At 41.8% G+C, this 15,961-nt stretch overlaps 1 protein-coding gene across 14 annotated transcripts in view; it reads left to right on the forward strand.

Moving 5' to 3' along the window:
* The window catches only part of LOC135257011 (neurexin-3a-like), a 326,075-nt gene that overhangs the window by 229,516 nt on the left and 80,598 nt on the right, over positions 1 to 15,961 (forward strand). For all 14 annotated transcript variants that reach the window (XR_010330570.1, XR_010330571.1, XM_064339341.1 and 11 more), the window contains one exon: positions 6,218 to 6,399. Coding sequence is in view for 12 of the 14 variants with exons in the window: in XM_064339341.1 (XP_064195411.1) it covers positions 6,218 to 6,399 (182 nt within the window). In the remaining 2 variants the exon portion in view is untranslated. The remainder of the gene's footprint in view (positions 1 to 6,217; positions 6,400 to 15,961) is intronic.

The following is a 15,961-nucleotide window of genomic DNA, read 5'->3' on the forward strand; positions in this document are numbered from 1 at the left end:
TGTGTGACACCACAGTGCTTGACCAGTAATTGGTGATCAAGTATAGCGATGGCCCAGAGCCTGTCACTACCCTCTCCCTGTGCCTGCATCATCAAAGCAAGGGGTGATTTGAGCTGTCAGAAGAGAACGGAGGAGACAACTTGCCTGTCTGATGGTCAAACTGAGGAGAGTAGTTTCAAGGCCATTACCCCATTCATCTGTCCCCAGTGCGGTGCAGCCACCACCACGCATAGGTTTCCCCACATACCTCAGTCAAGCTGTCTGAGACAGCATGTGTGCACAGTAAAATGTCCAGTGTTAAGTCAACTCTAACAGATGACATTTGGTCCAGAGTTGAATTAACACTGGGCATTTTACTGTGGGCGCTCACACAGGCTTTTGGACAGCACAATCATTCAGTAAGTGCGCTTAGAACCAGGATGGGTGATGTTAGCCCAGGCCTTTGTTTCTGCCTTCTCTTGTCCTCCTCCTCTTCCTCTTCCTTCTGCTTTCCTCTCTCTTCCTCCTCCTCCTCCTTCTGCTATGGCCGCCATGCTCCCTCTGCTATTGTGGCCCACCCATAGTCACCCCCCCCCCCCACCCCACTTGCCTCATGCTGTAGCTCTTTGCCTCAGCCTCTCAGTTTGAGCAGTTTGGAAGGGAATGGGCACTGGTGTGTAGCACAGGAGCCTTTGTTATGAAGGATGAAATGGCTTCTCTGCAGTCCCTGCCGAACCTGAAGTGCAATCAATCACTCCCCGGATATAGTTTCCATGGGCGTGTAGTCCGAAGCCTTGATTTAACATTTTATCTCATTATGACCCACGATTGAAGAATTCTGTTTTTGCAAACACTTTTATTGATGAAGCCAATAAAAGCCAAAATATTCTAATCAGTTAGATTCATCTTAACTAAAAACATTGTCTGGAGATTTTTAAGAAAATGAGGTTACTGAATTGTTTAGATCTACACGCTTCTGAAATAATAGTGAAATCAGTTTATAACTTAACACATTTTTAATTGTGGGTGAAAGTAAAGAAAGTGATTGAATCCAAGCGTAAGATTACGGTCCATTGTCAGGCCATGCAGAATTAATAGGTGTTTAAAATAATTTCAATTAATTTAAAATGATAACAAATGTCATTCGAGCCTAATCTCAGAATTGCAGTGGAGGTTTCAGAATCGCAGTCAGAGCAAAGTCATTTCATGTATGGCTAAAACTGAGTGTGTAAAATGGAGGCGGGCTGGGCTGGGTTGCATAGCTAATGAATGAGATCTAATGGCCAGCAATAGCAGCAATGTTCTCCAGTCACGTATTAGTGATTTGATTTGTTTCAGCCACAGTGAATAAGGTCTGCCTCTTGTGAGCTTATCAGACTTGAAACGTCCTCCAAACTGTTTTTTACTTTCTATATGAGTTTTTTACTTTTTAAAATTGACCTTCGTTCACTCCTGATCATGAAGGTCCGTTGGCTGTAGGTTTTTTTTAACAGCAGCTGCTCAGCACCTGCTGCAACAGGTGCCTAAGAATTCTATCCAATCACTAGCTCCGATTATGTAATTAAGGAGGAATGAGGAGCGGAGGCCTGTGGATCTCAGTGGACCTCTGCTACACTGGGCTGTAAAATCTACATTCATTATGGTGCATGGAAAGGAGCTGACATCTTTTTTTACAACCACTCAATATCCCGGCTGTTGTCTAAAAATCGCTCCCCTGAAACACAGGGACTTGTAAATGCTCAACCTTCCGTGCATATTAGAAATTATGCACCGAATATGCAATTATTTTCACAGAATATGCAGAACATTACATATGAATGTGGCAATTATTATATGTATATATAATTTGAAATACATTATTTAGATTAGATTTAATTTTGTAAGGGAAAGCAACACATTCTCAAAGTCATTTCAGGTTTTAGGTGAAGTTGAATGTACATTACGCTATGCTGATATAATTGGAATATATGCAAGTGAATTTTAGATGTCTTTTTAAAAATGCATGCATGGCTCCATTACATTACACATCATGTATTATACATTATACAAGTGCATTCTGAAAATGGCTTTACAGTATCATAATTAGTCATGACATGATTGCATTATTCAGAGATGGGAACAAATATTTAGAAATATTGCAACATACAGTATGTACTTTCATTTTCTTGATTATTTAGTATTTGTCTGGCTTATTGTTTAAAGTATTGCATTTGAGGCTTTATAGCAATAGTAATATACTAACATTAATTAAATGTCTTTTTACTGAATAGAAAATTGGTCAAAAGAATAAACCCAATGTGTCCCAATCGACATGTGAATTACAATTTGACTGATATTTCTGTGTTTTAAATCTGTATCTTAGGAAATCTTTTTTTTTTTTCTTGTCTCATCAGCTTGTTACTAACCATAAATTATTTGCAAAATACCTGATCATGATAAGCTTTGTGATAACATAATCCAATATACCTAAGATAGTTCTGAAATTTCAGTACGCCTGTACATTTTGCAACATCACATGAAACAAGGAGACCCCTGATCACCTATTCAACACATAAAATTATGAACCACCTGTTTTTGCTTAATAGAATTCTTTAGGCAAGACAGCCATTGAAACACAAATCACTTGAGACAATCTTCTTAAAGAAGCTTTCAAACAGCTCTCTGAATATGACATACTCTTTTCTCTATATTTTGTATGTATTCTTTTAATGAAGTCTCTTAGTTAATTGTCTCTGTGCGAAAGCCTGTCAAGGTTAAGAATCCCATTAGAGGGGTCACGTTGAGCTTTGCTGGATAATTAATTAGAGCTAACCACATCAGCCTCACCATGGAAGCTATTTCGTTTTCTTGTGTGTATGGCTGTTCCACCTTTTATTTAGCCTTGTGAAAATTGTAACATACTGTCCTCACTGTGCCATTTCAAGTGGCCTTGTTGTTTGTAAATTGTAAAGATGTAGACATTTTTTGAATGGTTAAGGTAAAGAGCAATGAAACATATATATATATATATATATTATGCTCTAAAGAGGGGGGAATGCAGCAATCATAAACAGACGCAATGCACGATGCAGTATAATCCATAGGACCTATCTAGTTCACCGCACTAAGAAAAATAAAAAAAATTAACTGTATGATCCTCAGCCCAGAAAATGCAGTTAAAGCTTTCTTTGCACAGGAATACGTCCAAATTCCTCTTGTCTCTTCCGTACCAGTTCAGTTAACATTTTCAGTGCCTCAACAATTAAAACAACACCCAGAATTATAACGCCCAGCTAATTTAGCTATACCCTGTCCCGTCCCACGATAACATAGCTATAGCCCCTCTTGTCCTTCAATTAATAAGTGAAATGACAAAAGGCAACAAAGTGTAATATTAGCTGGACAGCATTAATCAGGGTATTCTCTTTGTGTTTCTTGTGGTGGGAGAGTATTCAGTCAGTCCTTTGTGTCCTTCTGCCTCACCTCTGTATTTGTCAAATTAGACTTGAAGACAGTTCTTCGATTTTTTTTATTCCGGCTTTGTACTTTAGGCTGGGAGCTTCATGTATAATACATGAGGATTGTAAAACTTATCCTCTTTGGCTGGTTTTATTGTTATTCCCTGGAAAGAGCTATATTTAAACTTGTGTAGGTCACAGGCTTTCTTTCACACTGCCGTATCACCTGCAGAGCAATGAGTTCCCCGACTCTTCTGCTTCTTTTTTTTTAAAGATAAACTCAAAAGTAGGGCCGGCCCTCAGTTCAAGCAGGAAGCTGGTGCGAGAAGCCTTAAAACAGCACAATGGTTTTCATAACCACTGGACTAAATAACCCAACGTTTCTGTGTCATGAATAAACCTAAACCTTACAAAGGGGGGGATGAGTTGAAAGACAGGCCATATGGACACACCCATTGCCTAATTTTCAGAATTATCAGAATTATATTAATCAATACATATATTTTTTGGAGTTGGCTCTGTACTCCACAATTTTTAATTTTTAATCAAACATGTGGTTAAAGTACACATTCTCAGCTTTTATAAAAGGGTATTTGTATACATATGGGTTTCATAGCACATTTTATACACAGTCCCCCCATTTCAGGGCACCGTCATGTTTGGAACAGATGGCTTCACACGTGTTTCTGATTAGTCAGGTGTGTTCAATTGCTTCCTTAGTGCAGGTATAAGAGAGCATTCAGTATCTAGTCTTGATTCTAGACTTTTGGTTGCCTTTGAAGTCTGTTATTTGTGTTTGTCTACATAAGGAAAAGAGTTATACCAATGAAAGTCAAGGAAGCCATTATAAGGCTGAGAAATTTGAAAAGGCCAGAGACATAGGCCAAACCTTAGGCTTACCAAAATCAACTATTTGGAAAATAATTAAGAAGAGAGCACAGGTGAGCTCAGTAATCAGAAAATGCCTGGTAGGCTAAGGAAGACCTCTGCAGTTTATGACCAAATAATTCTCACCGTAATGAAGAAAAACCCCAAAATACCTGCCCAAGTGATCAGAAACACTTTTCAGGAGGGAAGTGTGGATGTGTCTGTAAATACTGCCCACACAAGACTCCATTAACAGAATTACAGAGTCTGTACTGCATTATGCAAACCCTTAAACGTGGTAGCCAGGTTACAGTTTGATAACAAGTACTTAAAAGAGCTTGCAGAGTTCTTGTGGACAGATGAGACCAACATTCACGTATCAGTGTGATGACAAGACCAAAACATGGGGATCAAAAGAACTGCCCAAGATCCAAAGCAACCACCCTCATCTGTGAAATCTGGTGGTGGGGGTGTTATGGTTTGGGCATGTATGGCTGCCATAGATACTGGTTCACTGGTCTTCATTGATGATGCAACTGTTTATAGCAGCAGAATGATATCTGAAGTGCACATCTTATCTGCTCAAGCTCAAGCAAATGCCTCCAAGTCAATTGGACAGTGCTTCATCCTTCCGCAAGACACTGTTTATAAACATCCTGCTGAAGTAACATCTTGGAAAAAATGGACATTTCTTGACTGGCCAAGTCATTCACTTGTTCTGAATTCAACTGTACATGCGCTATATATGCTGAAGAGAAAACTTAAGACAACTAGCCCCTATAACAAGCAGGAGCTGAAGATGGCAGTAGTATAGGCCTGGCAGAGCATCACCAGAGAAAATACTCAGCACCTGGTGATGTCTATGGTTCACAGACTTCAAGCAGTCATTGCATGCAAAGCATATGTGACAAAGTAGTAAACATGACTGATATTATGGGGGGGGGGCTATATATAAAAAGTGCTCTAATTTCTACATGGTACCAAAATGTAGAAATATACCCTTAGCTAGAAGCTGAGAATGTGCACTTCAACCACTGATTTGATTGCAAGTCTAAAATTCTGTACTCAAATTGATTTCAAGTCTCAAATTCTGTGAGTACAGAGCCAAATCTAAAAAGAAAAAAATGTCTTTGTCCCAAACATTATGGAGCTCACTGCATATGTGCCTGATCTCATATACATGTTTGGGTTTGAAAGCTGGAAGATAGGCTATACTCCATCAGTGCTGTGCTCTATTGCTGGATGGCTACCTTTAAAACAGAATGAGCAACTTCCGTTTCAGCAGTCTGGTACTCCTAAGACAACTTGTGATATCCGTCCACTGTGTAAGCACAAGCCAATCAGTTAAGTCTAATGGCAGCTCATTTGGCTGATTTTTTAGGCAGGAAGATCTCAGTGTTGTTACAGATATGCACTGCTTTGTATGCAAAGGTTGCCAAAAGGGCTGGTCCTTTAGTCAGTCCATCTGTGTGAGGTTTTTGCGTGATAAGCAAAGCCAATGAGACAAGGCACAATCTCACCATGCTTAGCTGTGTTCTGAATGCAAACGCTGTCGTCTCTTTCTGGTGTCACCTCATCACACGAATGTGCAGCGTTGTTATTATTCTGAATGCACACAGAACATCGGGTACTTGGGCCAGGGAGTTTGCAGCAGAACTTGTTCGTCCATCCATCCATTATCTATACCCGCTTATCCTGGTCAGGGTCGCGGGGGGTGCTGGAGCCTATCCCAGCGTGCATTGGGTGAGAGGCAGGAATACACCCAGGTCGCCAATCTATCGCAGTTTCCTGGTCATCTTATTGTAATGATCCATGTATATTGTACAGTTCTGAGGAGTAAATAGCCATTGCACTTTACCCACCATGCCTTGCTCTCACAAATGTTGCATCTGACTGTCGAGTCTCATGCCTTGCCTGAATTTGTGTCTGTGCAGCGGGGACGACCTTCATCTTCGGAAAAGGGGGAGGACTCATCACCTACATCTGGCCCAACAATGAGAGGCCCAGCACCCGAACAGACCGCTTGGCCGTGGGCTTCAGTTCCACTATCAAGGATGGGATCCTGGTCCGGATCGACAGTGCCCCGGGTTTGGGAGATTACATCATGCTCCACATTGTGAGTACCACCCACCTCGCCTCCGCCTGCACCTCTACCCATATCCCACGTAGTGTCTCACGGTCGCAATCACTCACTGTCTCACAGTATGGTGTATGGTATACTATTAAACCACTCACTGAGTCTCAGTGACTCACTCTGTTGTACACTACGGAACCACTCGCCAAGTCTAAATGTGCTACATTTTGGTATAGTGTAGAACCACTGACCGAGTCTCTGTGTCTCAGTACGGTTTACGTTTTAGAACATGGACACACAATTCTGGGCCTTGGGGTCAGTAGTACTGCTGGTTTTTGTTCTCCCCCACTAATCAAGACTGATTTAAACCCGGGAAACTAAGTGAGTTATATCGGTGGGCAAGCAGTGGCATTTATCAATCAATTCACTTTTGGGTAGAAAAAGACAAGCAGCAGTACTTCTCAAAGGCCGGGTTTGAGTATCCCAGCTATAGAACCACCTACTGTGTCTCAGTGTCACACTGAGTGCTTCTATAGTATGGTATATTATTGAAAGTTGATCAGCTGTGGAGTGGTGCTCCTAATTCTGCTCCTAATCTTAAAGACTTGTCTTGCATTGGATAATTGAATTGGTCTGTACAGTAAGTATTGTTACAATGAATGCAGTTAAAAAAGTAGTACTAACTGATGGAAGATGTTTTGGGCGACTTTTTTGAACATTTGAGTGAACTATCGTATCTTTAAATTCCGCCCTCTACTGTTGGCAAAAAGAGGTTCATCTTTAAAAATCAGCTTCAGTTTTGAATCTGTAGTAAGAATATATCAGTCCTTTTTATCTTGCTTGACCTCAAAGAATAGGCAGTAGTAGTAATAGGCAGTTTTTTTTACCTTTATTATGTCCCAGTAGCTCACCTCTGTCCGATTCACATGCTCCGGTGTATGTGCTTTGTGTCCATCACTCAGGGTATCTACGTTCTCTGAATCTAGAGGCCATATCTTTAGCATGAGATTCAAAGTCAATTTCAAAAGAAAAATTTCTCTGAATTCTTCAAAATTGACTAACTGGTAAACCTTGCTGAAATGGGGTTGGCTTTATGTGGAGTCAATGAGCTATTGGACTCATGGCTCTCTATATGGAATTAAGGATTCTTGATGATTTTGTGATGATGTTTTTTAATGACAATGAATATTTTTATCTATAAAATATGGATAATATTGAGTAAAAAGATTATGATGCATTTGTAATATAAGACTGACGTATTTATTTAGTTTGCAAACACTGATGGACACCATGTATATTGTCTGTCTGCCATCATTGGTGGACATAATGCATCATCACAATTAACCAATTACAGTGCCGTATAAATTCATGCATGTGATTTTGAGTAGAAAAGGCTTAGGCAGAAAGGTGTTTAGTTGTACTGCTCTGTTTGAACTGAATAAACAGCAAATAGGAAATTTTCAGAAGAGAAAAGCATTTAATTTTATATTTATTTATTTATTTATTTATTTATTTATTTATTTATTTATTTTGGATTCACGCCAAGTTCATTTTGTTGTTTAAAATTGTTTATTTACCCCCCCCCTTTTTTTTATTTCGGTATATTACAAAACCATTCACCAAGTCTCAGTCTGACAGTATGGTATATGGTATACTATGGAACCACTCACTTAGTCACAGTGTCTCACTCTATGGTATAATATTGGACCATTCAAAGTCTCGGTGTCTCAAAGCACTGTATACAACAACACCATTCACTGAATCTCACCGTCTCACGGTGCAATATTCACACACCTCAGGCCTCAGGGGTTGTTTTTCTGGTTCAATCCCACACAGGTTCTGTGTAAACTCACTGATGTTTATAGCTGGTGGATTGCCTCATTCCAGTGAATAGGATGAGCCATTCATATCAATGAAAGATACAATCTCTAAAAGAAGGAAAAAAAATATTTTGCAGCAGCCAAAAAAAGTCTGTTCTTATAGGACTACAGCAAAGGTTTTTCAACAGCACTGAGCATTTCTCATACTTTCAAGAAAAAAAGCAGCTAACAGTGTATGCTGTGGGCCAAACTCTATGCTCACACATACAAACCTTCTGTCTCTTTCTGACATCTGTGCTCATTAATAATGAATATGTGAATCTGGATCGTTTGGAATAAATCCAAGGATAGCCATATAGGCGTGTGTGTGTGTGTGTGTGTGTGTGTGTATATATATATATATATATATATATGTACAGTGAATTCCATAATGTTTGGGACAAAGTTTTGTGACATGTTTTTTTTTTGCCACTGTACTCCAGCACATTTTACATTTAACATTTACACAATTCACGTGTGGTTAAATTGCAGCTTTTATTTAAGGGTATTTTCATACTCTTTGGTTTCACCATGTAGACATTCCAGCACTTTCTACACATAGTCCCCCCCATGTTATGTGTATAATCACTGGAGTTATGCATGTTTGGTGTCAGTGCAGATATACTGACATGGCTTCCACATTGATCAGTGTTCTGCACAGTCTTTGTGAGACATGTCAAAGGTGGCGTTCGACGGTGCCAGCTGTGTGTTCTGACATTTACACATAAATGAGAAAACCGTTCCACTCTCGTGCCAAAGGGGATTTAAAGGCGTCTCCCGCCCCATCTACGGGGCATGCCAAACCCCAGCGCACTGGATTGGCTCATGAATTATTGACCCTGTCCTTTCATAAGCAGTCCAAGGGGACAGAAGAGGGGGGTGGACCGGGAGTGGGGTTTTGCGGTACACAGTGCATTTCCCAGAGGCCTCTTCCTAAGGCTCCATCTGTCCTGCAGTTTTTCTGGCCGTTGTCGAACCCTGGCCACTGGGTCTCACCTCCCAGCCTGGCCCAATCAGCCACCCCCTTTACACCCTACACAATTCATGTCAGGTCCAAATAGAAAATCTATGGGAAGTTATTGAGGAAAATGCCGCAAATCCCAGTGTGAATCACATGCATTCTGATTTTTTTGCTCGTTTCTGTGATTCACACATCTGTTCATATTGTAAAATTTGAGGAAACTCACATTCTTTTGCATGGCAAATTGTTTTGTGGTGTAAAAATAAAACATTTAAAATGATTTGCAAATATGGTGCCCTCCAAAAGTATAGGAAAGATAGAGTGATTTTTTTTTTTGCTACATACTCAAGGTATTTTGATTTTGAGATTAAAAGATGAATATGAGACTAAAGTCCAGATAATTCGTTTTTATTTCATGGTATTTACATGTGTATATGTTAACCATTTTACAGAAAGTGCTGCTTTAGTTTTTGTGGGCGGTTTTTGCCTTTTTCCACATTTTCGGCATTCCCTTGCTTTAGTAAAGGTTTATTTTGGCCTCATTTGTCCATAAAACTTTGTTTTAGAACTCTTCTGGCTCATCTTTGTGTTATTTGGTGAATTCTAATCTGTTGCTGCTGATGAGAGGCTTGCATCTGGTAGTGTAGCCGCTATAAATCTGATCTCAATGTCTTCTGTGTACAGTGGCTCATGATATTTTCACCCCTGCCCCCTGGAGAGCCCGGGTGATGTCACAGACTATTGTTTTAGGGTTTTTCTTCTCAGCTGATTGGACTTGTCATCAGCTGCAGTTGTCTTCCTTGGCTGGCATGTACAGTATTTATCTCTGAGTCCACCAGTGGTTTCCTTCTTTTCCAAGACTTTCCAAACTGCTGTACGCGATATACCCAGTTTCTATGCTATCCTGATTCTGTCTACTCAGCTTACATATTAGTTTTTGTTTTTTTCTTTTCTTCAACCGTAGTTAGTCATCTGGTCTTCATGATGGTGTATAGCTTCTGTTGCCAAATGCAATCTCTACAGATGAAAACAAAGACTAAAACCAGGACTAGAGACTCACTGCACTTTTATGTGTGAGTAATCCAAATGGAAACGCCTTCGAACAACTCACAAGTGGGGACTCAACACAAAAGCATCTGTTTCTGTAAAATAGTAAAACATGTACAAATGAAATTAAAACTGATCGTCGGGACTTTCTTCTCATATTCATAATTTATTCTTAAATCCAAATGCCTTACAGTATGTATGTAGAAACAATAACATTAAATGAAACCAGAGTGTATAAAACTGCCCTTAGATAAAAGCTGAGAATGTGCAGTTTAACCAATGTGAATGTTAATTGTTTGATTAAAAATCAAAAATTGTGCAGTACAGAGCCAAATCAAGAAAAAAATACATCTTTCTCCCAAACATTGTGGAGCTCACTCTCTGCCAGATCTAAACTTATATCCTCAAACTTATTTGCTGCTGGAAACGTACTCAATTCCCCTGGTGCCCTACTATGGCACTTAACTTTATGTTGTAGTTTTATGTATTTACTCCTTCTGAGTAAGCTAAGTATTAACGGCTGCTATCAGTTGTTTCCCTAATGACTCGCCATCAGCTCTTTATTGCCTAAACCTTTCTGTTCTGCACTTATGTAAGTCGCTGAGGATGAAGTGTCTGCTAAATGTCTGAATGGTAATGTAATTGGGTAGGCTATGTCTGCGCAGAGTATGCGCAGAGATTTCAAATGAAAAGGCATTTTATTAGGCCAATTAAGATATTGAAATGAAAAAATAAGTGATTGCATGGCATTAGTGGATGCATTTAGTGAATATTTAATGCTGTGCCTGAGCCGAGAATTTAAACAGCTTTTGATTATGAATGATTACTTCTTATTGATTTCCATCACCACATCTGGGTCATTACATGGGTCTTGCACCCAAGATGTTTACAAGCGGGTTCTACCATATAAAAAATATGAACTGGCTTTAAAAGGCATAGATTGCTGTCTCCACTTAGTGGACTGGAGTATCTTTTTCAAATTTTCCATGTTCTATAATAAGGCTACTTGAAATATGGTTTAGGGGTCTGGCTTGTCCTTTTGTTTGCCATTATTGCCTTAAATTCAAATCGCAATGGCTGTGAGGGTAGTGTTGTTCCTCATGCTGCTGCTCTTGTTATCTTAATTATTGTCATGGTAAAGGTAACAGTAGACCGGTTTTATTGATGCAGATGTTATTACATCTGTCAAGGTGTTTGAACATGTGTCCAGTATGCGTTGTAACGTCAGTGTTGGTCTGCTTCGCCTCACAGGCTTTTCAAAAGCTGAAACAAACACCGTTCGGTATTATTATCCCTTGTGTCTCAGCGACCAAACACCTTTGTAAGCTGCCATTTCAGAGTCTTGGGAGGCGAAGTGATCTTCTGGCTGGAGGGTAAATCATCAGTGCCTCATATGGCACCTTCGTTCCAGAGGCAGACAGGAAGTGGTTTTCTTCCCCGACCCCCCCCCCCCCAAAGTCTCCATGGCGTCTATGGACCAAAACGGGATTGGCTGCGCTCTTACCATCTGCTAACGAAAAGCCCGCTGCTGACGCCCAACAGGACACAGGGCAGGAAACACGAAGGTGTCGCCAGGAAGAACTCAATGGTCCGGAAAATTTATATGAATTCCTCTCTCGCCGCCTCTTAAGTCCAGAAAACTAATTGGAGAAACTTCATTTTCTGGGGAGGGGGGGATAGGTAAAATGAAAATGAAGAGCATTTTTGATTCTCATTTCCTTAAGTGATGCGAAAGGCTTGCTGTGGCGCTCTGGAGCGAGTCGCGGAACCGCATTTGTGGGGAGACGCTCTCTGGTAATTAGCAGTAAACGCCTCCATCCCCACCGCCTCGCAGCACGGAGGAAATGCATAATGAGGGAGCGCGCGGCACGCGTCTGAGACTGCTCTCGCGGAGCGGGGGCTCATCCGGCGCCGCGGTCCACGCGCAGCCAGTCGGGGCCGTTTCGGCTTTCTGTCGAAAAAGAGCTTTTCGAAATCGCTGACCGCCGTCGCGTTCTCTGCGCAGGAAACGAATCTAGTCTTTTTCAAGCCTCTGAATTTTTCATGCTGCGATTTCCTGCTGTGGTATATTATTTACTGCTAGGTTTCTGGACCGAAATGCTACGAGACAGACGGATTTTTAACATACATAAATTGCATTTGGACTTGAGTTTCCGTATATCATTGAGTCCTATACAGTATCGGCTGCTTTGGTCAGTGCTGAGGTGTGGCATGTGTCAGTTCTGCGATCTGCACCACTGCTGTAAGTGTTAGGATGTTTAAATCTTTTTAAACATTGTTTTATGATTACTCTTTTTTGTTTTTTGTGAGGACTGAGTTTCATCTCATTTATTCTCACCAAAATGAGATAGCTCAAGGTAAAGATGACTGTGTACTGCGAGACTGCTATAACCATGATTGGTATTGACTCTGCTCACTCTTTATCATGGAGTTGTGCTTACCGACTGCTCAAAGGCTTTTGATTCAATCACCTCTAATGACTTTCACAGGAGTCCAAACAAAAGTTGACAATCTCTGTAATATAAAACAAAACAAAAAAACATTTTGACAATACACTTGACATTAATTAGACATTTTATATTACATGATTATGTTATAGTCATGTACATAATTGATGTATATCAGGTGATTTCCATTTAAATAAGTGTGTATGTCCTGTACTTGAACAGACTGACCCGGGATCAGTGGGGACACTCCAGCATGGGCTGACAGCACACGCTAGTGCATTTCCCTCTTGTCTGCGGAGACCACTGAAACAACTGTTTATTCATCTAACCCTGCTGTATTGTGCAGGGAGTGGAAGAGGACAAACCCCAGCACTAATACAGTCTGAGGGTTGTCATGCTGTGCAGTGTTTTGCACTGAACCACCCCAAGCCTTTGACAAAGACCAGCAGACGTTTCCACCCATAGAGCCAGTAATACTAATGGCGGTGGGGGGGAGGGGTTCCAGGAGTGCGGTGTTCGCCGAGACGCTTCGCACGCATTGAGGCAACGCCAAGTGAAAGACTTTCACAAGCAGACGCCTTGTCAAAGCTCCTCACTTCAATATTTACTTCTTCCCCACTGCATTGCTCACACCTCTAACGGGCTTTGAAAAAGTATTAGAAAAGGCACGGGTGACTGTGGCGCCTTCCAAAAAATTTCACGCATTTTCGATGCATACAGTCGAGCTGAATATTCGCAGTAGCGATTCAGAGAGCAGCAGCAATGCCCCACGGAGGATTTCAACCCACAGCCTTCTGGTTTCAAGTTCCTAGGCGGGCGCACTGCCTTGGAACATGGCTGCCGTGTAGTGGGTCTGGCTGGCGAACAAGGTTCTGTGTGCTGTCTTTTATCTCAGATACGATTGCTCTTTTTCTGCAGTGAACGCGCTGTCAGGATCTCACATGCGAATGCTGTGTGGTGTTTGTTTTGGCAGATGATTGAGGTTAAGCCTTGTTTGCGCTAAAGAAAAAAAAGATGAGTACAGTTTTAATCCCTCATGGCCACGTAAACCACACAGGATCACAGCCAAAGAACTGTAAGTCGCTTATTTAAACAGGAAAGTTAAAATCTCGATGTAAAATGCATGCGGTAGTAATACGCATTGATGAACAACGATACGGCATGCCCTCTGAGCAAACCTCAACCCGGCCCATAACCCTTAAAAATGCGCACTGCTGCCAGCGCGTTCTAGATGGTGATCTGTTAGGCGCATTGCGGTTGACATTAGCTACCCGCAGGAGGTTGCGCCAACATCGCCATTTCGTTTTCCTCCCGGGGGCAAGCGGCACACGCGCGTCCCACACTGTGTACACGATGACTGGAAGGCGGAGAGGTTCGCGGGCGCAGCTCAGACCCGCAGCCAGGCAGCACATTACGCAGTCAGAGCCGCAAATCCCATTACCCGCTCGAGGTTCTCCACTTTAATTTTGTGGAAAGAAAGTACAAGTTGTAGGTAATTGGAATCGCATTCCCGACAAGTCAACACAGGGGACCAGAAATGAGATTGGAGCAGAATAAATATTGCATTTTGCGCAGCGCCGAATCTGTCTTCGTGAAGCCTCTGTTCCAGACTGGGCGCTGTTTCAGATGTCTGGGTTGTTGGGGGAGTAATATTTTATTTTTATTTTTTTTTAAAGGTTTTGTGTCGATTTGCATAATACTGACAAAGTTGAAATAGCCAAAAAGGGACATTCAGTTCTTCTCCCCCAGGGGGAGGGAATCGGTATTAAATTCCCAGTGTTAAATTTGAGGCGTTAAATTTCTGGGGTTCTGATGATGGCCCTCAGAGGATTTCGTGGAGACCGGAGGCTCTTGATTTTTTATCTAACGGTGTCAGGCCCATAAAGGATGTTATAATTGAGTCAATGCCCCTGTCCTTATGAACCATTGCGGTTTTAATCCGACTTTAAGCGGGAAAAATAACCCTTCACTTTCTAATCAACTCGCAAACACGACGTTATCACATTCAGATTTCCCACAACTATGTATTTGTGGTACCCACTTGTGTCATTTGGCCGCTGTTTGAGAGTTTCTCAGTGCGTGGTTCTCCAGAATGAGCAGTTGTATCCTCAGACAGTGAATGTAACACTGCCGCATACCATCACCGCACAGGTATTTAAAACCCACTGGAGGCACTGAAGGAGTCCACGGGCTGAAGGCCTCATGATCGCGCCCCTCTTTGATGAGCTTCTCCTTTAATCCTTTTACCTTTGATTTATGAATCGATAATTCAAAGCTCAGTATTAAAGCCTAATTCCATCTGAGAGCTGGCCTGCCCTCCCTCCTCTATGGCTTCGCGAAGGAGGTGGAAGGTGGGCAGGGTGGTCATCTGATCCTCTCTTTGTGATTGGAGAGGTGGGGCATTTGGCACCTCACTCACCGGTCGTTAATTAAATCAATTAAGTCGAGGGTCAGGATTTCCTTGTTCACTCTCTTCTGAATGATGGCTATTAGTTGCCACCCTCCAGGGCCTATTTCTCACCAGTGACTGGAGACAGTGGTGCAGTAATCCAATGCCCCTCAGGCCATTTGTGTTCTGGGCCCGGGCAGAACCAGCCTGTAGGCTGAAAGCTGACAGATGAGACCTACATTTAGAAACTGAGCACAACATCGTACAGGCAGGGACTCAATGAGAAGGTTGTAGCGGTCATTGGAACCCTCGAGCTTCAACCTGTATGGGGAAAACTAAAGTAGGAAGTTCCTGTTTTTCCACTTAGGTGTATGTATGTGTGTGTGTGTGTGTGTGTGTGTGTGTGCATGCCAATGTGCATGTGTGTGTATTTGCGTGCGTGTGCGTGTGTCTGTGTGTGTGAATGCATGCCTGCATGCACGTGTGTGTGTCTGTATGTGTGTGCGTGTGTGCATGTGTGTGGTTTCCTTTCTTTATGGGTGTGTGTATGGCACCATCACATGACTGCTATCTGTTCTATGGACAACACTATCCTCAAGAATGGAAGAATACAAAAATTGTCCCTGTTTACAGAAAGAAAGACTGCAGAAATCTCTAGGTTACTTTGAGTCTTTGCCTGCGTGGTGCTCTACCAGCTGGTAACAGACATATCGGAGAACATCATCCCTGAAACCCAGCGTGGCTTCAGATGAGTGTAGCACTGCGTGCGTGATCTTTGTGTCTCAGTGGGTGCCAGAAATGTGCCAAGAGCAAAAGAACAGTCTCTTCTGAGGCTCCATTCATCGTAGCTGTCTTTTTAAGGCCTTTGTTGTAGGAGACCAGCAACTCTTCTGGGAAATAC

Source organism: Anguilla rostrata, chromosome 6 (genome assembly GCF_018555375.3).
Source record: "Anguilla rostrata isolate EN2019 chromosome 6, ASM1855537v3, whole genome shotgun sequence".
Lineage (NCBI taxonomy): Eukaryota > Metazoa > Chordata > Actinopteri > Anguilliformes > Anguillidae > Anguilla > Anguilla rostrata.